Raw genomic sequence first — 25,614 nt, 5'->3', positions numbered from 1 at the left:
TCCTTACAAATTATAACTCAGTATATAAATAGCACTCGAAGAAATTGAATTTTTTATAATCATAATCATGGCTACAACAAAATGACCGAACAGACGTTTCACGCAGAAATAATCTTAACTGCTAAAAAGAGGTAAAAAAAAAAACTAATTCCAGAACAATTTACATTATTAAATAGGAAGAGGCAACAATGCAAGCTGACCACGTCTATAAGCGTAAGGAGGTATATATATATAATAGGTTCGTGAACCATGAGCTGAGATTGATTCTCAAGACCAGACTGATCGATTTTTTATGGCATATTTGCTGCCACCCTCCAATGCTTTCCTGTACAGAAGTGTCCACTTCTCAAAGGTGCAATCAATAAAGTTGTAGTAGGCCCCATGAAGTGAGAGCTTTCCTTCGTTTACCCTTTTCTCTATCCATGGGTATGTCAGCAAGTTCAACAGAGAGCTATTAATTGATTCCTGTAAGAACTCAAAAGCACAACAAGGAAAGGGTGACCAAGAGCTTGATCTCACTAAACACTGTGCATGCCTCAAGTTAATCAAGTATGCCTAATCAAGTTTTCTCTTTTGCGTGTTTGGTAGACCAGATGACCAAGTTAGTTGGAGAATCTAATCACAATTGAAATAGGAAGTATACTCGTGAAGGAACCGTGATTTAACATGCATAATAAACTTCAATTCAACTTAAAAAGTTTAGGCCTAATGGTGCTCATACATATATTTATATGCATCCTTGAACTGGCAGATGAGTTCAGACAAAATAAAGTTTCGTAAAGAAATGAAGCAAAAATACCTTTTCACAATGACGGCATTGCATTTCAAAGCTCAGATTTCCAGCTGCAGCTTTTGTGGTTAACCTTGCAGTTTTCCCAACTATAACCCAATCTTTGATAAAGCTTCTGCAGATTTAGTGTATAAAGAACAAGTGAAAAAAGGATCAGAAAGTAAAAAAAGGATGACTGATAGATGTACTGGAATGAATTTGAAAGATATTTAATATTCTGGGCACCTGGAATCAGCTTCATCTTTCAAACTCATAAGGGCCTGAATGCCTCCACAGCGGCTGTGACCAACAACTAATATATTTTCAACCTACACAAAGCTACAAATAGTGTTTTTCAAGGAAATAACTTAAAGTGCCTCAGGAATCACAAGATTCATAAATATTCAAGTATGTCAAATAACTATAATCAGTGTATATTAAGTTCCATGCCTCCAGAGAATTAACAGCAAACTCAAGCGCCGCACTAGTTTCTGAGGCCCCGTGCTGCAAATAATATGAATGAGTTAGGCCCAGATTGGTTACAACTTATAATAGAGAAAAAGAACTAGCCAATTGCTTAGCATGATCTATTTGATTTAGGAACATACATATATATTTATGTATACATGTATACAGGAAAATGCTCTATATGTATATTTCTGTCTATGCTTGTGTGTATATGAATTTATATGTAATTGAGCAGCACCTGGAATGATGGAACCAAATTTGCAACATTACGGACTGTGAATGCTTCTCCAGGATGAAACCCCAAGATGCTGGAAGGACAGACCCTAGAGTCTGCACATGCGATTACCATGAACTGCAATTAAAACTGCCAACTCAGGAAGAATACTTGAACACCATAAGAACAAATGACAGAGAAGTCTGAGGTGTTGTAAAAATGATCAAATCGCGAAGGATATATAAGGAAAAAAAATCATTATACGTATGTATACTCAAGGAAAAAAGGTACGAGTTACCAAACATATTAGAGAAGACGTCATGCGTTAACCATAGTCCTATTTTGTTGTATTACCTTAGGTTCTTGCCTTTGAGCAAGACTCTGATAATGAATGCGGTCTTCCCTGTTTATGCCATCAGTCAGTTGAAAATAAAACATAATGCTCTCTTAAGTGATCTTATAAATGTATGAGCCCACTTACACAAAATTTTGCCTTTTGAACTCCAGGAATCTACATTTCATCTCCTTGAATGGATCAAGAACTTGATCTTTTTCATCTAATATATGTTCACTTTCTCTAAGTTCTCTAGTGAAGCCAAAAGAGTCTTTTGAAGCCCTTATTATACATGAAGGTTTTGCCCTGCAAATGGAGATGTCTTTTATTAAAGTTCATAATTTCCATCATTAGAAGGCCAAGTTATATATACTCAAAAAGAGCCTCATTCCAATATATGCAAAGCCTAAAAACAAGCCCCATGCATAACTTCACAGTTACAAGTTCGAAGTGATTTTATTTGGCCTCATCAGCTGGTGAAGAATGATCATAGCAGCTGCACCAAAATCTCGATAAAAATAATCCTCAAGTGCTTTTCAGTACAGTAGAAGTACCACATGAGAAATCACGTCAGGTTATGACAAATCTCTTACAAGTTGAACCTCCGTCTAAGCGACATCATTAAAAGATTGTGCAGATTATAAGGGAGCAACACAGTGGTCACCTCCACAAGCTACTGCATCCATACCATGTCTCAGTTAGACTTCCAAGTAATCACCAGATAGGAAATAGACAATATGGTCATATCTTGAACAATATTTAGTACTCCATGTCCAGTCATAACTATTATCTAATACTCATATATTTGTAAACAAATGGAATATACCAACAATATGATCACGGATAACAAATCCCAACATACGGGCCAAAGTGCATTAGAGAATATCACAACAAAATTGTTACTGAAGTACCTCAATTATAATTTCCTTTTCAGGACAGGTGATCAGACTTGTCGCCGATCTAAATATTGATGTAGCTTTATGGACTATATATATGATATGTGATATATCAATGTTCATATACATCAATTCCTGAATTAGCCCTATTGTAGAGCAGCAGATGGACCAGTCTAGTCAAATCTTATCTTCCTTGACTTCTTTAGGTTTCACCTTATACATATATGAGAAATATTTATCTTCTTCTTACAATCATTAGGAACAAAACCAAGAGATGGAAAGCAAAGTCTAATGTGTATGCACGTCCTGAAAATTAAGTTGCTTAATGTACAATGTCACATGCCTTCAATAGTTTGGAGCATGAAATTCTCTCTTCATCTGTTCTCCCCTTTATATTTCTCGTCAATGTTTTACAGGTTATAACAACCTGAACTCATTTCTAACCTAATACGGATTCACCCATCAGCAGAAATATTGTTCAACTTTTACAGTGTTAACCCACAATTAGTTGGTAAGTGAATTGGAAATGCTGTAACTCTCATCCACCAATGTCATGGAAAGGTCAAGCAGAGTTGCAAACAAAGAATTCAATACAACAAAGTTCCGTGATCAGCATTTGCCATTCTAACTTGCCTTTCTACTCCAGGAAGATGTAGATACTCAATTAATCAATTTGGAGCACCAAATCGACCCAATTCTCCCATATAAGCTATCATTTCTCCTATCAATCTAGACGACAACTCTAGGAAACGAGCTAAAACAGAACTTACGCAATGAATAGCGAAATCCTCACACGCTCATTGCGTGTTCCACCCAGTCTCAGAGGTGATCCAGAGATCTGCTCAAAAGGTAAACGGATCATCAAAGATAAACTCACAACGCCCGACCATTCCTTCCGAAGAAGAAGCACAAGGAGGAAGAAGAAGAACAACGAGGAAACCATATCACCTTGAGATCTCTCGCGGGCGTTGTGGCGAAGCCATCGGATGCTTCACAACCCGAGATTACGGAGCCGGAGAATAGAGGAGCTCGCAGGAGAGCAGCCATTGGAGGAGTTTGATCCGGGGTTAGAGTTAGGTTCAGGTTTGAATCCGGGGCTAGGGTTTGGGATCTTGGTCATTTGACGGGTAGGAAGAGGATGGAGAGAAAGAGAGAGGCCTCGATGGCGTGGTGGCAATAGACGATGGTTTGACGGAGAAAACAAAGAACGATATTATAAATGCTTTACAAATTGGCGGAGGAGCTTAAGTTCAATAATGCTTTACATAGTGCTCATAAAAGTTTATATGCGTGGAATATATCATCCGTACAATAATCCACATAAGGCGATCGTCCTTTAGTGAGCGACAGAAACTGATGGTCCTATAGAAAAATCTATGCGCGGTTCCTGATTATATTTTCCGCGGGATGCGGACCTCGGTTTGTTTTGAGGCAAGTGGGTCCTACGAGGAGCAAACGGTGGAACCGGACTGATAGAATGATCCGGTGTTCACTCCGAATAAGAAGGAAAACCCTTGTAGAACAGTAGGACGCCACGTGCGTGATTGAGACCAACTAACGTGTATTTCAATTGCAAAATAAGACAATTTACACTTCGGTGCAATTTTCTTTTTCTTTTTCTTTTTTTTTTGAGGGAAAACCAATTTACAAACTAAATCGTGGATCAGTTCATTTTTTTACAACGTTGATCTTGAAACACAAAGTGTAGCTAAATTATGAACGATGATATATTTACACCTGCTTGTAAAAAATACCCAGATATGAAGATACACCTAGTGCATTCTCATGAATAATGGGATGCATTGTCCAGTCTCTGTACTGCAGTGAGGAACGTCGATAGCTTTGACCACCACTTAACAGTTATAGAGGATGAAATAACACAGTTACACAGGGGCGTTTGTTTGCTAATGATAGCCTTGATCCCATAGAGAACTGAAGGGCTTCACCACTTAAATAATTCTCACATTGATCTAAAGAAATAGACTTCGAAAGCTGGGTACATCAGATGTAGATACCACTCTCACCTACATGCCCACCACTCCAAGAGGCATCCACCCAACAAAGGGAATCACCCACGATCGACAGAAAGATTTTGAGCTTGAAGAGTCCCGGTGGAAGTCAACAGAAATCGTCAAGGGGTCAGTGGCACTACCTCGGATGATATTTGAAGCTTCTCTAACAATTTGCATGGGACATGCATTGATCTATCTGAAGATTGACGTTGCGTACCTTCCAGATCCCTTCAAGGTGGAGCTGCTAATACCAAGGCCACCAATAGAAGTAGGTTTGCAGATGAGTTCCTAGTTCTTCAAGTAGAGGTGGCGCTATTCATTGTTAAAACCCCACTAAAAATCACGAGTTAGTTTGTTGAGTTTAGTTAAGATAGCTTGAGGGAGGATGCTGCTTGCTATGAAGTAGATCGGCAAGGAGTTAAAGAACATATTCGATGATGATGAGATGTCCTGCATGAATGAGGCATCTTGCTTTCTAGGTTGCAAATTACTCTTGAATTTGCCGGTAAGAAAGCGAATGTAGAGGCTTTGGACTTTGGCAGCTAGCAAAAATGAATTGATGAGATAGAGAATCTTTACGGTCAAGGATCCCGACCTTAAGGGTGGCAACTACATGGGGTGGCTTTCCCAAATAGAAGCAAGTCGTCAATAAACAAGAGATGGTTGATGGGGTTAGCACATCTAAGCCATGCAAATACTACTTAACCTATGAAAATTGAGCTCATCATCCAGAATAAGAGATAAGATGCTTGAGCCGAGGATAAAGAGATATGACGAGAATGAGCATCCTTAACGAAGACCACGTGAGGAAGAGAAGAAACCATCAGTGTGGCTATCTATGTCGACGGAGAGCGAGGTGGTCAAGATGTAAGCATGAAGGAGAGTAATGAACTCATTTAAAAAGTTATAGATCTTTATATAGTCACCAAGGAAGCTTTATTCGATATGGTCAAAGGCTTTCGAGAGGTTTCCTTTAAGCATGGACGCCCCACTCATGCATTTGGTGTTGTTACTTAGGCTGATACGGCGAAAGTTTCAAACCGTGTCTATCTTTGAGATGAGGATTCTTTTAGTCCTATTGAGATTCTTGTCCATAGCTCTTTTGAGAAAGAAACTTTTGATAGAGTCGCAAACATCATGCTTCATGTCCTCCTAGTGAAGCTGAAAAAACTTTGCTTTATGTTCTCCTAGGAACTATAGATTATTAGGAATTTTACACCGAAAACTTTCAACATATTGTTATTGTCACTTTTTAATCTTCAAAATATTATAATTACCATTAAAAATATCATTTTATCAGTTCAATGTAACTAATGATAATTAAAATATAACTTGCATAAAAAGGAACTATTTTGTTCTTGCATAAATTTTAAAAATAGTTTAAAAGTTATCAAATATTGCACTCAATATTGTAGTACAATATAATATATCTTATTTTATATTGAGATAAAAATTATCGGTAAATATTTTACACTCTAAACTTTTAAATTTTTTTTAATCATTTATACATATTTATTAATTTTAATAATAATCTGTTAGGGGATTGTTAATGTTGACCTTTGTTAGGCCGTCAATACCGCCGCACAAAAAAAAATTCTCTGACTTGTCGGAGTGACACGTCAAAGTTGTGATCTCTCAAGATCTTCGGATGGTAGGAAGTCAACGAGCAAAAGTTTAAGACAGCTGTGGGAGTGATTGGACTCGCATCTAAAACGAATAGTAGGGAGATGTCTTGGTGTTAATTAAGACCTATCAGTAAGCCTTTTTTACGGTAACTTTTTTTTATAATAACTTAGTAGCATTAAAACATAAAGTTCAACAAAAAAAAAAAAAAGCTTTGAAAGATGAACAAGATAGATATATCACCCACGGATCCGTTAATTTTGTGGGCGTTTAGTAACTTTTCAAAAGTAGCTGATCTACCACGGAATACTAGATAGATGAGCGACCAAGTTAGCCTCACTGTTGAATGGATGAGATCCTCTTTGGTCCTTTTGTTTCAGCTCTTTTTAGTGACAAAATTAGGTAGCTCATCTTCCTGTGGACAAGTTACTCCTACAGGAATAAAGAAGCATATAACTACAATAAATCATACCACCTAGTTTGTACTTTGTCAACAGAATCAACAACCAATTTTTACAATCTACCAGCTGAAATATCAAAGTCCCCAAGTTCCTTCCATTAATTGGAATGTGTAGGAGTTGAACAACTTTAGACGCCCTTAACAACAAATCAACCACCGAAAGGTTTATTATTACCTCAGAAACTCTCAAGATCTCTAGCTATAAAATTGCCCGACTACACGCTGTTACTTATCATCACAAAGATTTAGTACTACTACGTAGACAAGACTTCCAAAATACTGTTGTGAATTGGCATTGTTTAAGCTCTCTTTCAACTATGGCTTCTCATGCTAAGTGGTGCCTCCTGGCTTTGCTTGTATCCTTGGTAGCCGTCGACGAAACCCTCGCGGCGGCTCGCCGCCTTTTAGACACTCCTACACCTGTGGCTGCACCAACTTTGCCGTCAATACCAACACTTCCAATGACTCAATTGCCTCCAATGCCATCCATGCCTACACTTCCAAAGCCATCTTTGCCACCAATGCCAACTATTCCGACCACCGTGCCGGTAATCCCGACGGTACCGACGACGTTGCCTCCGATGCCCTCTTTGCCCACTATTCCATCAATTCCTAAGAGTTTGCCTCCAATGCCTTCCATTCCGACGACAATTCCTGGTTTCCAGATGCCACCTATTCCTTTCTTATCCCCACCTCCTGCAACATCTAACCCATGAACTGGGAGAGGGTACTACTTCCCTATCTGGTTGTTGTGATCATGCTTTTACATTAGAGGGAGAGTGAATTGCTTCCTCTTCTTTTTTTCGTCGTGTTAGAGTGTGTTGTGCAACGTACATGTGATTGCAGATGTGAAGCTGGGTTAATGATATTATGTGCCCGAGTTTGTTTGTACACCTGTTTGCTTGCTTGTAATACTCAGAAAAAATAAATAATATTATGACTTTCGCTTCAATGAACTACTGATGCACATAGGCGTTTTGCATTTTATCGTATCTGGGTTGTTCTTGATTTGTAAGTCTGCAAGGCCCTTCTTATAATTATGCAAGCAAACCTTTCTTTGTTTCCAAATTGCATACAACAAGAATTCAGAGCGTAGCCAGCTTCTAATTCAAATAGGAGTCACTTATTATGCTGTCACCTAAGTGGTCCAATCAGAAAAAAAAAAAAAACGAAACTGGTTAGCATTTTATATTAAGTGCAATATTTTACTTTTACATATAAAACATTGATCTTTTCAACACTTATTTTATACTACTAATACAAGTTTTGGTAATTGCGATAGTAAACATATCAAGTTTTGATATAAAACATTGATCTATATATTAAGGAGAAATAAATTATTAATCTTGTTAGCGCTTTTAGCTTTTAAGATAAAAAAAAAAAGAGCTAAGATTGATGTTCGGTACGATTTGTCTAATTGAGTGGAGCTGAAGCGTCTCACTCTTATAAATTCAACCTTTTTGATTGAGTTCCCCTTGGGTTCTCGAAACTATTCTTATTATCTAGGCCGTTTATTTAGGAGAAAGGGATTGCCAAACGTGGCCGGCACTTGCTCAATTGGAAAGCTTTGCTTATAATTACAAGTCTAATCACGGGGTGGCAGTCGTGAATTAATTAGATGAGGGTACACATGGATCGACACTAATAAGTTAGCATCATATTGAAAGATGGTCATTGTGGCACAGTACAGTCTTCGTGCTTAACTTTGAGAACTAGAATGGACACATTAACGCCTATCTTGCTGTGTGCCAAATGCATTTGAACAACTTTGCAATCGTTCGATGGCCATTCTCTGCTCTGGATTTGAATTCCGAGGTCATTTGAACAGGCCTACGAGTGTTTGAACGCATTGCGAAATTTCTCTAGCTTAAATTAGTCTTATAAATACTAAAGTGAGAATTTTATGACTTTTATACTTAAGAGAAATATCAAGAAAGTTAACCCTCATTTTATTGAGGAAGATTAGAGTTGAGAAATTCTTTGTAATTAGATATTTGCATAGTAAAAAAAAATTATTCTATTTGTGGATGTAGACATATCGCCAAACCATATAAACTTTATCACTCTCTCTCTATAATCTCTATTATTTTTATTCTTGATATTATTTGCATTAGGATGTCTAATACGTGATTAGAAATTATTTATTGCTATTCCATGACTATTATCACTATATTAGGATTTTTCCCAAATTTGTTAGTTTTGTCATTAAATTTTGCTTCCGCTTTTATCGCCCACTTCACATTTAGCACAACACACATGTATACCATTAATATATGCTTAGCTAAATAATAACTCGATAAGTTCGGTTGATAGCCCAACAATGTAGTAGTTTTTAACGAGTAATTCAACTATGCGGTGACTTTGAATGACATTTCAATAATATTTAGTTCAAAGTAATAGTTCTATGTTACACACGATTTAAAGTCTATATTAGACGACTTAATATGTTGGCTTAGGTGGACTTAATATTGATTTCATTCTCTATCAGGTATCTTCGGACTCTTAAATAATTTAAAAACAAAACACGTGCGAAGCTAGTGATACTCGCATAGCTAGCAGAGTCATAACGTTGAAGGCTAGATGACAGCGATCTTTATCACGTGGGGTTAATTTACATACGGTGATCGACAATCAACAAACAAACTAAGAAATATAGACGTATGATAATTTATATAACAGAGCTCAATCAAATCCAACTAAATTAAAGACCTTTCATCACATTATCAAACGAAGGCCGGCCCACGTATATTGTCATCGGTCAACACAGATAAACCAATTGCAATCTACCAGAAGAAAAGTCCTAATTAAGTACCTTCAATTTCAATTCAATCCAAAAGGATGGAACGGTGAACAACCATTAAACTGCTCTTATCCACGGATCAACAACTAAGCGGCCGGGTTATTCCGTCAGATCCCTCTGGATCTCATAGCTATAAAATGGCCCCATGCGCTCTCTGTTAATTAGTTCTCATCACAAAGTTTACGACAAGCAAAGTACTCCTCCTCCAAAGTGTTTGATCCTAGCAAAGCACCTATGGCTTCTCATGCTAAGTGGTGCCTCCTGGCTTTCCTTGTAGCCTTGGCGGCCGTCGACGAAACCCTCGCGGCTCGCCGCCTTTTAGACACTCCTACGCCTGCGGCTACACCAACTTTGCCTCCGATGCCATCAATGCCTACACTTCCAAAGCCATCTTTGCCACCAATGCCAACTATTCCGACCACCGTGCCGGTTATCCCGAGCGTACCGACGACGTTGCCTCCGATGCCCTCTTTGCCCACTATTCCATCCATTCCTACGAGTTTGCCTCCAATGCCTTCCATTCCGACGACGATTCCATCAGTCCCTGGGTTCCAGATGCCACCTATTCCTTTCTTATCCCCACCGCCTGCAACAACTAGCCCATGAACTGGTAGAAAGTATTATTATCTGGTTGTCGTGATCAGACATTTATATTACTAGTAGGAGAGTGTATTGCTTCTTTTTTCGTCGTGTCTGCGTGTGTTGTGAAACGTATGGTTGTGGATGTGAAGCTGGGTTAGTTATATTATGTGCCCGAGTTTGTTGGTAAACCTGCTTGCTTGCTTGTAATACTTCGAAAACAATCAATAATATTACGGCTTTGTCTTCAATGAACTGCTCGTGCTTAGAGGCCTTCTGCATTTTTATTGTACCTGGGTTGTTCTTGAAAGTTGCAAGTTAATTTGAAAGGCCTCTCTTATAATTATGCAAGCAAACCTTTCTTTGTTTCCAAAATGTATAAGAGAAGAGTTCACAGATGGCCGAAGCCAGCTTCTAATTCAAAAATGGGACACTTAATTATTATGCTGTCATACTAACTTTTCAGAGGAAGAGAGACTAAGATTTAAAAAAAAAAAATCATATATATATGTATACTTGTTTTGGTGCGTAACCCATAGACAATTTTCGGATAGCAATTTAGCGGATAATTAAACAGGTATGTTACATGGCAGAAAAACACAGACGACGATATAAACTATATCATTTGGATTTCTCACGACATTTTTAATTGGTACGATTACGATTTTAATTAAATTATGAAACAGCGAAGGACACGTGACAGATTTAAAATATGCGTCAAGATTAAGTTTAGACGCATTTAACTCACAAAACTAATCCTGATGTAAGTTAATGTAATTGCTATAATAGGTTACAGGAATTTAACAATATTAATTAATGCAAGGACTGCGGTGTACCCTGGAGCTAAGAACTAGATTATGCAAGTTGTTAAGACAATTCCCTCCATGTAAAGTTAAAACCCCTGCTCATTAGTAACGTCTGTGCTTCTTCTTTTTTTTAACTGTTTTTTTTACCAAAATATGGGTCCTTATAAATTTATTTACCAAATTAACGATCGGCCTCCAAATGTAATATTCAAATGGGCCTCTCTTTTAGACACGTTAACTATCATCTCAAGGCTACCATTTTATATTATAATAAAATAATAATAAGTTCAGTATTTTATTTGCATACAAAATGCTGATCATTTCAGTATTTAATATATACTGTTAACACTATTAAGTTAAAATGCCTCAATTAAAGTTCATAGTAACTGCAATAGAAAATGCATCAAGCCTTGATATAAAGATAAGATGCTAAGCAGTAACATATTCTGTCGAGCCTATGAAATGACAATTTACATATCCAAAATTGATTCATTTAGCTTGGTATTAATCCCGGCAAATAAATCTCTTTGCAAGCATATTTTAATCAAACGATCAGTTTTTGATAAATTTCTTTGAAATCTACCAGATTTACCATTATAATACAATAAAGATCGGAAATAACTATGCTAGAGAGAGGGGTCTGATTCCAGTTCTATTGAAAGATGCATTAAGACAAGTCATAAACATATCGAATCCAGTACGTCATAACGTGAAAGACCAAAGAATAGCTCTCTTTTGACATCAACAAACTCAGAAATTTAGGCGTAAGATGATTTCATATAACAGAGCTCAATCTAATCCAACTAAATCAAAGACTTTCCGTCACATTACCAAACGAAGGCCCACGTAGTTTGTAATCGGCCAACACAGATAAACCGATTGCAATCTACCAGAAGAAAAGTCCTAAGTACCTTCAATCCAATTCAAGAGGATGGGAAGGTGAGCAACCATTAAGCTGCTCTTATCCACAGATCAACAACTAAGGGGCTATTCTATCAGATCCCATATAAGTATCTCTAGCTATAAAATGGCCCCAGGTGCTCTCTGTTAGCTCTCATCACAAAGTTCACTCCAAGCAAAGTAGTCCTCCAAAGTGTTTGTTCCTAGTATTACTTGAGCTCTCGTTCACCTATGGCTTTTCATGCTAAGTGGTGCCTCCTGGCTTTGCTTGTAGCCTTGGTGACCGTCGATGAAAGCCTCGCGGCTCGCCGCCTTTTAGACACTCCTACACCTGAGGCTGCACCAACTATACCAACTTTGCCTTCAATACCAACACTTCCAGTGACCCAAATGCCTCCAATGCCGTCCTTGCCTACACTTCCAAAGACAATGCCACCAACGCCATCTATCCCGACCACCATGCCGGTTATCCCGACGGTACCGATGACGCTGCCTCCCATGCCCTCTTTGCCCACTATTCCATCCATTCCCAAGAGTTTGCCTCCAATGCCTTCGATTCCGACGACAATTCCATCAGTGCCTGGGTTCCAGATGCCTCCCATGCCTTTCTTATCCCCACCTCCTGCGACAACTAGCCCATGAACTGGGAGAGAGCACTACTTCCCTATCTGGTTGTTGTGATCATACCATTTATATTAGAAGTAAGAGAGTGGATTGCTTCCTTTGTTTTCGTCGTTGTGTGTTTAATTTGTTACGTATGGTTGCTGATGTGAAGGGTTAATTATGTTATGTTATACACCTGCTTGTAATACTCGGAAAAAAAAATCAATAATATTATGATTTTGACTTGAGTGATGTCTATCGTATCTGAGCTGTTCTTGCAAATTTGAAAGGTTCGTCTTATAATCATGCACGCAAACCTTTCTTTGTTTCCAAAATGTATACAAGAAGAATTCACAAGTCCTCAATTCTGCTTCTGTACGGCATCGTGCATACGTACGTGCATGTATATGAAATTCGTCGATTAGATGTACTCGTTTTGGTGGAAAGACAGTGGTTGGCTAGCAATTTAGTGGGTAGTTATTAAACAACTATGCTACGTGACACAATAAACAAAGACGATGATATAAACTATATCATTTGTATTTCTTATGACATTTTTAATTGTTACCATTACGTCTTTAATTAAATTATGAAAAGAGAAGGTCACGTCATGGATTTGAGATATGCGTCAAGATTAAGGTTCAGAAGCATTTAGCTCACGATACTAATCCTAATCTAAGTTAATGTAATTCTCAACATAAACAAGAAGACTTTAGCAATATTAGTTACAAGGACTGCGATCTACCCTAGGGCTAACAACTAGATTATGCAAGTTGTTAGACAAACAGTAATGCTATGCATACGAACACTCTTGTGGAGTGGCAATATTCTGACCATTAATAGATTCTTACTTTTATTCGTAAGCATAGCACTAAGTAAGATATTTTAATATTTATTTATAATATAGAATAGTAATATAATAATTATTTTTTATGTGATATAAATTAAAAAGAAAGTATAATTAAGAATTGAAATGTATTAAAATATTTTTGATTTGACGTAACCTTCATTGAGATTGCATAATAGACCTATATTGAGCTAACAGAATAGGCTTATATTGTGCTTCCAATTAAATTCTTTAATGAGCTATACAGTAGGAAAGTGCAGATTTTACGGCCTAAATTGCACTTCTTTTTAAGCTTCTGTATGATTGCCTTCAAGGATAATATCTATAGGTATACATTCTATTTGTAAGTATATAATAAGTTAAGTGAGTCTTAGGAGAGAGAAAATATGTGAAAAAATTAAACGATTTTTTTTATTTGTGAAATAGATAGGTAGGTGATAAGAGAGAAGAGAGAGAGAGTTTTCAAATCAAGCATAAAATTTTAAGTGAATTTATGTGTGTAATAATTTAAATATATTTTTTTTAATTTATAATAGAGATAATTTGATGTTTTTTTTTATCTAATCTAAAATAGTATTACCTAGTCTATAATCCTGAAACATATGATGGTTAAATGGACATCTTTTTGGACACATAAGCCACCTCATGGACCCAACAAAAAAAAAAAATTAATTTTGTTAGTATTCATACTACAATTTAAAGTACCGATAAGATTTGGGATAACAAATATTGATCTTTTCAGCACTTAGATATAAGTTTTATATCCAAGTCTTGATATAAAACATTCTTCTATTCAGATTTAGTTTAAAATAAATTGCTGATCTTGTTAGCATTGTTAGCTTCAATGTAAGACATTAAGCAATTTATTTATTTATTTATTTTGGGACGTATTTAAGCTTGGAGAATAATTCACTCCCATAAGTTCGTTTCTAAGAAAGCCTATTTTAGTCCAATCGTCGGCTTTTGACAAAATTTCTTTAAAATCTACCAGATTTACCATAATAATGCGATAAAGATTGGAAATAACCATGCTAGAGAGACAGGGGACCTTATTCCAATTCTATTGAAAGATGCATTGACACAAGTTAGCATCATATCGAATCCAATGACTTAAACCATAACGTTGATGAAGACCAAATAAGAGCTCTCTTTTCCACGTGGAGTTAAGTTTAATAAATGGTGACACGCAACAAATTAACTCCGAAATTTAGACGTACGATAATTTATAAATCAAAGACCTTCCATCACATTACCAAACGAAGGCCCACGTAATTTGTCATCGGTCAACACAGATAAACCGATTACAATCTACCAGAAGAAAAAATAAAGTCCTAAGTGACTTCAATTAAATTTAAAAGGATGGGAAGGTGAACAACCATTAAACTGCTCTTACCCTCAGATCAACAACTAAGAGGTTATTCCATCAGATCTTCTTAGGATCTCTAGCTATAAATAGGCCCCATGTGCTCTCTATTTTTTCTCATCACAAAGTTTACTTCCAGCAAGCATAGTCCTCCAAAGTCCAAAGTGTCTGTTCCTAGTATTATCTAAGCAAGCTCTCGTTCACCTATGGCTTCGCATGCTAAGTGCTGCCTCCTGGCTTTGCTTGTAGCCTTGGCGACCGTCGACGAAAGCCTTGCGGCTCGCCGCCTTTTAGACACTCCAACGCCTGAGGCTGCACCAACTATACCAACTTTGCCTTCAATACCAACAATTCCAATGACCCAAATGCCTCCGATGCCATCCATGCCTACACTTCCAAAGCCAACTCTGCCACCAATGCCGACTATGCCGACCACCGTGCCGGTTATCCCGACCGTACAGACGACATTGCCTCCAATGCCATCTCTGCCCACTATTCCATCCATTCCTAAGAGTTTGCCTCCCATGCCTTCTATTCCGACGACAATTCCATCAGTGCCTGGGTTCCAGATGCCTCCTATTCCTTTCTTATCCCCACCTCCTGCAACAACTAGCCCTTGAACTGGGATCGACTACTTTTCTACATGGTTATTCCGATACTGTTATATTGGTTTAGAGAGTGGTTTTCATCTTTGTTGTCATGCTTAGTGTGTCATATGTTTGTGCTAGTACATGTGTGATGATTTATACGTGCATGAGTTTGTCGATGCACCTGCTTGTTTGCAGTGTTTTACAGTGCAATTGAATAAGATTGACTTTTGGCTACTGCTGAAGTGCTGGTGTGGTGTCCTCTTTTTCATTCTTTTCGTGCTACTTCTCCTCATTATGTTAGCATTTCTCTGATGCAGGAACCAATAAAAAGATAATGTTTTGCGTAGCACTTGCATTGATTCGTAATGTCATAAAAATTCAACTCCATGCGTTATTGCTTAAATTTTCTAAGACGGATCGGATCATACACAAATTTTCACCTAACAATGTAATTAAATTGGCATGTTTCTTTTTAACTATTAAATTGGCATGTTGCTAGAGTAGATGCTCAAAACAAAGAAACGGAGCCTGTCAAGTATATATTAAATTGGCGTTCTGAAGACAATGTCCTACTACAGTTAATCAACACATTGTTATCCGAATCAATACAAGTAAAAGCTAGATTAACAGAGTAGTGAACACTGGATCATGTCTGGAGTTTCTTAACCCTCAAAAGAAAAGAAAAAATAGTGAATGAGTTCCGAGTTAGGAAATTATTCCCACGTACTCTTCATAACAATGTCTGAGCACCATCGCAATGGATATGAAGCCTTAATACCTTATCTTTATATGTCTGAAACAACCAGGATATCAGATTAGTACAAGTATCTGAAAATATAACTCAAAACTAAGCAGATTCATTAATGCTTTCATGTACAATACCAACTTACATGTAGCATTTGAAACATAAAACCACTTCTCTAAGCCCCAAAATATTGTGCATATACATTTTTTCTGAATCTAATCTTTAATTAAAAACCTGCTTTCCGGTGAATACATAAACCATCATTTCATAATGAGTCATCCTTCAAGCTTCATTAGAAACTCTTCTGATCAACAAACTCAAAATGTTGTTCCCATAATTTTTGTTAATGTTTATAGAACTCTATTTTACGGCTGCAAGTTGAGTTAATTGCATTCTCCAAGCTCTCAATCTTGTCATATTCCACTCTGAAGGTTACCATAGTAATACCATCTTTGCCGGTATCGTAGTCCTGCTTAATGTCCTCCACTTGAAAAGATTGTAGCTGGTAGAGAAAGAATAATAGCAAGGTTAATAGAGTGTAGTTTGCACATATATCAAAGTAATATTTGATATGCACAATACAAATTTTAAACAATTGAATCAGCACCTGATGATACACTGTTCCCAGTAAATCAAATGGCACTTCCATACCTATAGGAGCCTGACAAGATGATAAATGACCAAACAATCATATTAAATACATGGTACTCCAACTAATTAATCCCCATTCATATATCATGTCCAAAGATAAGAAAGAAAATAGAGATTTAAGTTTCTAGACCACTACCTTGGGTTTCACAAGACAGGTCGAAGCACCTTTCAGGCATTCTAGAGCAACTCCACCATAAGCCCTGACCAATCCACCAGTTCCCAGTTTTATACCTCCAAAATATCTATATTTATTTTGTTAGAGATCATTTCAAAAAAATAATGCCATAACTACATAAGAGAGGATGACAAGCACAGAGGCTGCATAGAGTTTCAGATCTCTTGCAACAGAGACAATAAGCAGGTCAAGTCAAATTACTTTGAAATAACACGTACATATTCTTACATTTCCAACTAAATGATATCCAGATTTAATAAATAACTCATATTCATCTTGTTTATTAGTAAAGCAAATCTAGGTATAATACCTCTTCTGTCAAGTACTTCCAATCACTGGATCAAGTTGAACATATTGAAATTAACGGAGAGACAGATACTGATCTTCTGGATTTTAAGAAAATAATAAAGAGAAAACAAACCTGATCACAACAACCATCACCATATCAACTCCAGAGGAAACAATGGCAGAATATATAGGCTTTCCAGCTGTACCTGAGGGTTCACCATCATCATTGGATCGGAACTGTTCTCCAAGCTATAGATATAAGTATACAAGTCAAAAGGATCACGAGAAATTGGCAAGGCAAATAAATTTGGTGGGCACCCAGAGAAAGTAGGCTATCACCTTGTAAGCCCAGCAGTTATGAGTGGCACGGGGATCCCTGACCTGATTTAAATCAAACAAAACAGATCCACTGAATAATTACAATAATTCCTCATTGGTATATGTGAAAGTTTAAAGAGAAATATATGCATAAGATGTACCTTCGACAATTAGAGCATCAAATTAACAATATCATGCCAATATGTTCAGTTAATCCCTCTCAAATGTTCCTATTCAAAGAAGTTTTCTTAAACAAGCACAAAAGTTTACTTTGATTGGACTAGCTAAGTGAAATTCATTATGTTACCATGGCCAACTTGTGTTAAAAAATCATGCTTAACTATACATACTTCTATAATTCAACCACAGGATGTAGATAATGGCCGGTTTAGAGGTATGAACTGCCGCGGTACTTTCTATGACCTATACCTTCAATGGTGGATAATGAACTGTGATTTCTAGAGGTGTCCCTTGTGCCACTTTAGTATCATATTATACATTCACTGATTCATATCAAGCATCCAACACTAAAGAATTCTTGAGCACCGATACCATCTAATCACCACTATCATAGAAGATAGAGTTACAACCATGGATCACAAGGTATGTTCAATAGCTACATTTTTTGAGAGAAAAAAGAAAAGAAAAGAAAAAAGATATCTTTATACGGTTTAGGAGCCCTCGTTAGTCGTTGCACAATAGCCTACCATTCGTTACCAAAAACTCTTACTAAAAAGCAAAGTAATTGTGCGGAATTTAGTTATGCTTGCCAAAACTGATATAAGACAACTCGACAACTTTATTCTAATCAACGTTTCGACGAATTTCACCAAATAAGCTTGACCAAATCGAACGAAAACCCAACTCTAACCAGATCGACGGGCAAATTAGATTTAATGGGGGAAAAAAATAAAGAAATGAAAGGAGAGGAGGATTCAAGAAAACCTCGGCAAGGAAGGAGTGGGCAGATCGCTCGTCGGAGACGGGGGCGGCGATGGCGATAAATTTGCTCTTCTTTGTCTCGCGCTCGCACCTCGCCCGCTCCCTAAGCGTCGTGTATGGCAAAGGCGACGGCTGCGAGGACGACGACATCGAGCGCACGGTCACCCCCCACTCCGCTCGCGAGGAAGATAGCAGAAGCGCAGGGGAACGGAGGTACGACGGTATTCTCACCCCCATCCGAGGAGGCGGTGACGCTTATATTCGCAGATACAATTTCTGCGACTCGAGTTGGACTCAAGCTGAACGAAACTAGTGCATAGGATAGATAGTTTACGGGCCGAGCTGGGCCTTCTTCCTTCAGATACGGGTCCGGATCCGGTTTTGGACACCGGCTGATCTGTTTAGCGTTACAGGAATTTGCACCCCATTTACTTACTTCAATATAATCTAAGTTCAAACCAATGGGATTCGAACTTAGGAATTAGGATAGTGCTCAAACCATAGAACGTAGAAATGAACGGTCCTTAATATAATCTACATTTTTACTTAGATGTTAATATTCCTTCTTTTCATCAGAGAGGTGAATTTTAAACTTTGAATCTGTCCTACAACATCATTCTCAACTCTTTGAGCACAATCTTATTGGCTAATTGGATGTTAATGTTGTCAGGTACTATTTCTTCTTCGCATCCTGTAATTACCAACTCTTACTTTGGACTCTTACAGAAACAAACAAAAAAAAACATGATACAGATACACTCGAAGGTGCCACATTAGTAGTGAATTTGAATCCCACGGTGACGTCAAAGTTAAACGTTACTGCCTCACACGAGTCAAATCACATCGAATTATACTTTCTTTTTAGCATGGAATTTGTCAAAATATGTCTATCCATGTCGAGAAAAGAGTTGGTTGCTTCTAAAGTTGACGAGAAGTCTCACTCACAAAGTCACACAAGTCACGATTAAGGGGGGGAATTAGTACTGTATTACTTTGTCGTCATGAGTGGAAATGTGGAATAAGGTTCACGGGAAAGAACTAACTAATCATAGCCCAGTGTGAACGCACTTGACCAACTATATCTTTTTCTCGGAACAAAAAAAAGAAAAAAAAAAATGGACAAATCCGCTCCCACTACAACCCACGTCAGTTGCCATATGCAGTAAAAGCTCATTAGATTCTAAATATGTCAATTTCTTCGTAAGCCGTTCATACATAGCTCAAATGATTTGGATTGATTCGGCGGCTTGGCTTCTCGTCCAGATCTCTATTTGGGCATAAGTAGAATGAAAGTCTCCTTTTGTCATATTTCTTAATCCTCTAGAAAAAAAAAATTTATCTTCGTCGGCAGCACTAGCCCTGGAATTCTTGGGAGACGCATTTCACGGCGATCTCCGTCTTTGAGTATGGGAGGACTCTCGACTGTAGAATCTCTTGCTTGCCATTTTCAAATCCTGGGAAGAAGTGATGTCTATAAATAATATAAAACGTATTATTAGTAACAATATTAATATTTATTATCTAAATAAATAAATTATAAATTATAAATTATTTAAAAATTATACGAATAAATAGATATTCGATATCCATATGCGAAAAATTATATCTGACATGTATCCTTCTCTGAGTTTAAAAAAAACTTCTCATATTTGAATTTGTTTCTAGATTTTTTTTTTTCAAAACCTTATTCGTATCTAAATACGTGTCCTACTTGGATAAAAAAAATTTACCCAAATTCAATCTAAATTGAGTTAAATGACAAATCCAGTCATAGTTAATATGACCAATGACGAGGATGGTGAAGGCAAAGGAGACGGTGGAGAAGATAAAAGTTGTATTTTTCTTATTTCAACGAGGGAGAGAGGGCAAGGAGAGGAAGTCGGCTCCATTCATCTTAAAGCTCCAACCTATCAGGTAATAAGAGCCTACGAGCAAGCCATTAGAAGCCGAGAAGCCTTCTTACATGGTCATCTACAATTAGGGATAAATTAACTAAAAAGGAGAGGGAGTCAAGATCTAGGGGCTCAGAAGTTTCTTGACCCTATTATAGTCGACCTAAGCCTAGATTGTGTCGCCACTCGTGAGATTAATGTTGGTGGTGCAAACGAACACATTCAAAGTGATGTTGTTGATGTCGATCATGGCATAGTTGCGACTGAGGTAATAATTTATCTACTCTAATCCTAGAGAATTATTGTGGAGAATATTATTTAATAATTTAATAACTTAATTCAACGGCTCGATATGTAGTTGTCTTAAAATAGTAGCTCGATGGCACGACAATTTAAAGCATGTCTAAACAGCATTTAATTTAGAGCAGTAATTTGATGATGCACATAACTTGAAGCCTACACTATGCTTAACATACTTGCTAAAGCTTATCGAGTGGCCTAGGTGACTTTGTATTTAGGGAGGGTTAACTCTTTATTCAGTTTTTAAACTCTTGAATGATTTAAAAGAGAATAACCCATTTATAATTCGGACCTGATTAAATTAAACTTAAACCGGTTTAAAAGTAAAATTATCAAGATTGGATAAAATTTTGCCACCCTTAGCATGTCCATTCAGCAACCATCCTTCTTTGTCTTCTTGACAAGGGCATTTTTTATAATTTTTGACTAGCGTCTAATTAACTGTTACTAGTCAATGTTCTTAATAGGACTAGTTATCCTTCCTAATAGGGCCAAGCGACCTTATTCAGCCTCAGACAATCTTCCAGATGATCTTATAAACTTAACTCATAATTTCTAAAATTATAAAATTACTTATATTTTAGAGACCCCAGTTACGTTTCTCACGGTAGAAACTTAATTATAGACGTACCTGGGATGAATATTTTCCATTTGAATTTGTTCAGTTTTTTGTCAGAACGTTTTATACTCACAGCAGTAATTTAGAAAAAAAATTGAAAAATAAAAATAGAGACAAAACTAACATTAATTACGAAATACATTCCTAATGGTGGGTAAAAAGTTTTCCAAGGACAAACAGTAAGTTCGCTTTACGGTTGAGAGAGATCTTTGAACTAAGTTCGAACAGAAAATTGGAGATATGTTTCGAAAAATAAAAGAAAAAACGTGCATATATGACTAATTCTCACTAAATATTTTGTTCTTAAAAAAAAGAAGCAAATTAGAATAATATGGTATTAATGTATTTGTCTCCCTCGGCCATCTTAGCTACTTCAATGGAACTAACATATGGGCTATAATAAGCTGTGGCAATTAATCCTTGCCAAAGTTGTAACATAAAATTATCATGTACATACAGAATAGAGTTAAGACTAAAACTAGCTTTTAAGAACTAGGAAGCGCCTCCGTATTTCACAAAAGATAACCCCAAGATAACATATGTATAAAGAACCATACAATTAGGTGGTGCATGTGCATAATTTGAATATAGATGGAGAGAGAAGTGAGAATGGTGTTATGATGGAGATGGCAGGGTAACGTTATCCGTATTCTTGCTGGCAAAGCTACGCATCATTCATTAATACCATATCCACAGCCTCTCCTGGAGTAGAGAGAGAGAGAGAGAGAGAGAGAGAGAGAGAGAGAGAGAGAGAGAGAGAGAGAGAGATGTCAGATGAGAGAGGAAAAGTGGGAACGTGATTTCACTTCAGAGCTTTTACTTTTAGCAGTGAGGATACGATCAGATCAGATGAGATCAGATCGTAATCAGATAAACCAAGTAGTACCCACCTTCCTTCCCCCGTCTAAAAGAAGTAAAGCAGCTGCTAGCTTCTCCATATCAAATCCACCGCCCATCCTGGACGCTGCTTTTGTGACCCAACCCCCCTGTCTGTCCTCCACCGTAAGACCTAAAGAAAAGCCCAAGAGCGGAAGAAGAGCCCCCTCCCTCGTTGGAAACCCCAACCAACCATAACCAGAGAACCCCCCTCAAAACCCAAAAGTCACTTCTTTTGCATCTTTCTCCTCTCCTCCTGCCAAAAGAGACATACATATCTGGAACCATGTACGAAATGAACAAAGATGATGGCAAGATGGAGACCAGGGAAGCAAACATAGCAAGATTGAGCTCGCGTGGGTATCTTCCCTGCTGTACTTCTCTGCCACCACCCCCACCATTACGAATCCCCTGACCATTAAACCCCAGCCATCCATTCCCTCTCCTCTCCTCTCCTCTCCTTCTCCACTTGTTGTCCACCAAAATGCCCACAGAAAGCAAACAAAACATAACCAGCAACACCATTTCCATTCCAATTCCATCTACCCATGCAACCAACCACAACATTTGAACACTAACTGATAAAGGATCTTAACTAAGACTATGAACCAAGAAGCAGAGAAATAAGAATAAGATCTTACACGTCACCTAGTTTGGGGGATTAGTAAGGCGGCGGTGGCCGGGCGGTGGGGGCCCAGATGACCTCGGATGGGAGATGGGAACTGTAGATGGACATGGTGCACGGATCATCAGGTTGTTCCACGTGTCCTGGCATCGCCGGTAGCGCGTGGTGCCGGCGCTTCTGGTGGTCTTGTTCTGCTTGTTGCTGTTGATGGTGGTGGTGGTGGTGGTGGGCGTGGCTGTGGTCGGCGCGGTCGTGGTCATCGCCCTGCCCCGACGCCACGTCATCCTCCGAAGGGAGGCGATGGAAGGTTGGGTTGGAGAAAGCCGCCGCCACCACCACCACCGTCCCCGCTGCCACCAGCGGACCTGCCACTGTCCCACCGACGATCTGCCCCTGTGGCCCGGCAAGTGATATAGACACCCCCGCCGCCACGGTTGCCGGGGACAGCGCTGCCATCGCCGGCGGCAGGAAGGTGGCGGAGATCGACAGGATCTCTAACCGCCCGTGGAACCCGATTGTTGCCGCGGGGGACGACGGAGGCTGGCGTAAGGTGACGTTGGCGACGGCGCCGGTGCCCGCGAGGACGCAGATCCCGAAGTTCCTCCGGCGGGAGAAGCGGGATAGGCAGTCGACGACGTCGTGGCCGGAGGGGATCTCGAGCACGTGGGGCCGCATCGCGCCTGACGGCTCCGCCTCGCGCGTGATCACGACGGGGGGCTTCGGCTTGTTCTTCGACCCCGGCGGGCGGCCCCGTGGACGCTTGACCACCTCAATGCTCGCACCGTCCCCGCCTGCGCCCGCCCCGCGGGCCCTGGCCTTCTCTTCGTCCGCTGCCGCCTTCGGCTTCTTGGATTCGCCGCTGCTCCTGCTGTCGGCCTCGTCGGAGAGGCATTCTCTCTTCTGGAGCTGATGGTGGTTGAAGCGGAGGAGGCCGAGATCCTTCCTCTCTTCGTATTTGTCCTTCATCTCGGAGAAAATAGTAAACGGCATCAAATACGAAGAGAAGGCTCTTTATGTCCTATAAATAGGCGCTTCGATCTCTTTTTGCTTAGTGTTGGGGACTTCGAAAGCAAGCAAAGGAGGAGGAGGAGGAGGAGAGGAGGTCCCACTTGTGCTTTGTATCTTGCAAGGAAGGAGGAGAGAGATATGTATATAGCTGAATATATCAAGAAGAGGAAATGGAAGGGAGGGAGGAGAGAAGTTTGTAGTTGGTAGTAGCACAAGTACTACTTTTCTAACCTTCAAATCTCGCACACCGCCTTTGTTTGATGGGCGCGTATGGAAAAAGAGACGAGAGAGAGCGGGGAGGGGGATGGGTGGACAGGATATTACCCCGACCGAAGTGTGGGGAGGGGATTGAAAGCGACGTTGTCTTTCTTTTGCTTTTGTCTTTTCGCCTCTCTCTTTTTCGCCTCTCTCTCTCTCTCTCTCCATTTATGTTTATCTTACTCTTATTTCTATATAGAGAGAAAGAGAGAGTGAGGGAGAAGCAACAGACAATTGAACGGTGGTGATGCTGTACGCTGGTTGCTTGCTGCTGCAACATCGCAGCAAAATCTCCTACTCCGCCCGCATCCTTTGACGCCAAGGGAAGGCAGCGACGCCAAGCTGTCCTTGCTCCTCGGTTGGGGCCCGCCTACACGCCCGTCCACGTGTCCCTGCTCCACCCGATCGACATCGAACGGGATGTCCCTGTCGGCCGTCGGTCAAAGACGCATGGAATCCTCGCAACCGGTGCTGCAGGAGATCTGAGCCTAAAAAGGATTTTTGGATATGAGAGGATAAGGAATCGGGGCTTAAATCGTGCACGTTGGAGAGCGTAGTTGTAGATTGGTTGGTTACAAGGACACCTGAGCTTCATATCTCGTGGTCCAATAGCCAATCTTGATTTGAGAATTGCATAGCAAAAGGCTAAGTACAGAGAATTTAAAGGCTCTCTATCCTTTTTGATGTGATCCAACGTTTTTGTCTATATGCAGGCAACTGGCTAGTTCTTTCTACCTTTAGCATGGGGTAATAATTTTGCCCCTCAAAACACTCCCCCATGAAAACAAATTTGACGGCTAATCTTTGAGAAGATGGTAGTCAAAAGACCTTTTTTTCGTTCAGAAAAAAAAGAAAAAAGAAGCAACCCATATCCCACTAGCCAAATTGCTTGTGTCCCCGTTCAAAAGTCCTGATCACTGATCACATACCAAGATCCATCCTCTCATTTCACATGCAAGCCTGCTCCTTTTCCGTGGAAAAACATTGCCTACTAGCGTTGTTGGGTACCACCCCATCTGATGGTCAGCAAAAATTAGGACCTGAGGTGAGATAATTAAATAGAAATAGAGACCATGATTCTCTGTAACACTTATTTAAGTATCACATATAAGAATTTAGTCTCACATAAAAAAGGACAGCAAAAGATAACTAAAAAAACTTGTATAAACTTTTGAGTCTTCAGCTTATAGCTTTAAGTTTTTTAAGTTGAGTTCTGAGATTTGTGGCAATCAAATTTTCTTTTGCTTGAATTAGAAAGCTCTCACTATGCTATGCCACTAAAACCCTCACTTCATCCAACCAAATCCTCTTCTCTGTCATATCTGAGATTGCACCACTCCTTAGTTCCTCTACAAAAGGAAAGGCAAGGGAACATCTATATATATATAAGAGAGAGAGAGAGAGAGAGAGAGATGTGATTTGTGTTTGGATGCGAGATTGGATAGATAAAGAAGTCGACCTGATTTTTAATTAGACGATCTTTGTCGCATTAGAACTTACTATGGTGCCATTTATATGCTGAATAGTTTAAATAGATGTGATTGGGTTTAGATTACAGTTTCACATATGCTGAACAGTTATGTTAATTAATATATAATAATCTTGATCGTCCGACTTCTAGCTAGATCAGCAACTTATCATCTTCAAATTATT

At 38.8% G+C, this 25,614-nt stretch overlaps 3 protein-coding genes across 6 annotated transcripts; all 3 read right to left on the bottom strand.

Moving 5' to 3' along the window:
• Window positions 1–25: 25 nt before the first annotated feature.
• Window positions 26–3,902, bottom strand: LOC140780725 (beta carbonic anhydrase 5, chloroplastic-like). Its single transcript, XM_073126447.1, has 9 exons — window positions 3,630–3,902; window positions 3,452–3,519; window positions 1,933–2,091; window positions 1,806–1,854; window positions 1,476–1,589; window positions 1,220–1,273; window positions 1,016–1,098; window positions 800–905; window positions 26–465 (listed from the first exon to the last, which is right to left on the bottom strand). Exons 1-9 carry the CDS (start codon window positions 3,726–3,728, stop codon window positions 268–270), a joined length of 930 nt encoding a protein of 309 aa, XP_072982548.1. The 5' UTR covers window positions 3,729–3,902; the 3' UTR covers window positions 26–267.
• Window positions 3,903–16,093: 12,191 nt separating this feature from the next.
• Window positions 16,094–18,680, bottom strand: LOC140781106 (uncharacterized). Of its 4 annotated transcripts, none has more exons than XM_073126914.1 (6): window positions 18,387–18,680; window positions 17,463–17,504; window positions 17,257–17,372; window positions 16,797–16,902; window positions 16,617–16,670; window positions 16,094–16,511 (listed from the first exon to the last, which is right to left on the bottom strand). In XM_073126914.1, the coding sequence occupies exons 1-6, from the start codon at window positions 18,618–18,620 to the stop codon at window positions 16,353–16,355; spliced, it is 711 nt and encodes a 236-aa protein (XP_072983015.1). In that variant the 5' UTR covers window positions 18,621–18,680; the 3' UTR covers window positions 16,094–16,352. The 4 variants fall into 4 exon arrangements, with proteins under 4 accessions (XP_072983015.1, XP_072983041.1, XP_072983033.1 ...); XM_073126940.1 differs by having other exon boundaries at window positions 16,797–16,860; window positions 17,257–17,360; window positions 18,387–18,677; XM_073126932.1 differs by having other exon boundaries at window positions 16,797–16,860; window positions 18,387–18,676.
• A 3,899-nt stretch (window positions 18,681–22,579) lies between these two features.
• On the bottom strand, window positions 22,580–24,623 carry LOC140793952 (AT-hook motif nuclear-localized protein 17). Its single transcript, XM_073145746.1, has one exon. It carries the CDS (start codon window positions 23,683–23,685, stop codon window positions 22,732–22,734), a length of 954 nt encoding a protein of 317 aa, XP_073001847.1. The 5' UTR covers window positions 23,686–24,623; the 3' UTR covers window positions 22,580–22,731.
• Between the last annotated feature and the right edge of the window lie 991 nt (window positions 24,624–25,614).

Source organism: Typha latifolia, chromosome 1, assembly GCF_019914945.1.
Source record: "Typha latifolia isolate L0001 chromosome 1, TyphaL0001v2, whole genome shotgun sequence".
Taxonomy (NCBI): domain Eukaryota; kingdom Viridiplantae; phylum Streptophyta; class Magnoliopsida; order Poales; family Typhaceae; genus Typha; species Typha latifolia.
The sequence above is the reverse complement of the archived record's forward strand: the minus strand, read 5'-3'. Positions and strand labels throughout refer to the sequence as shown.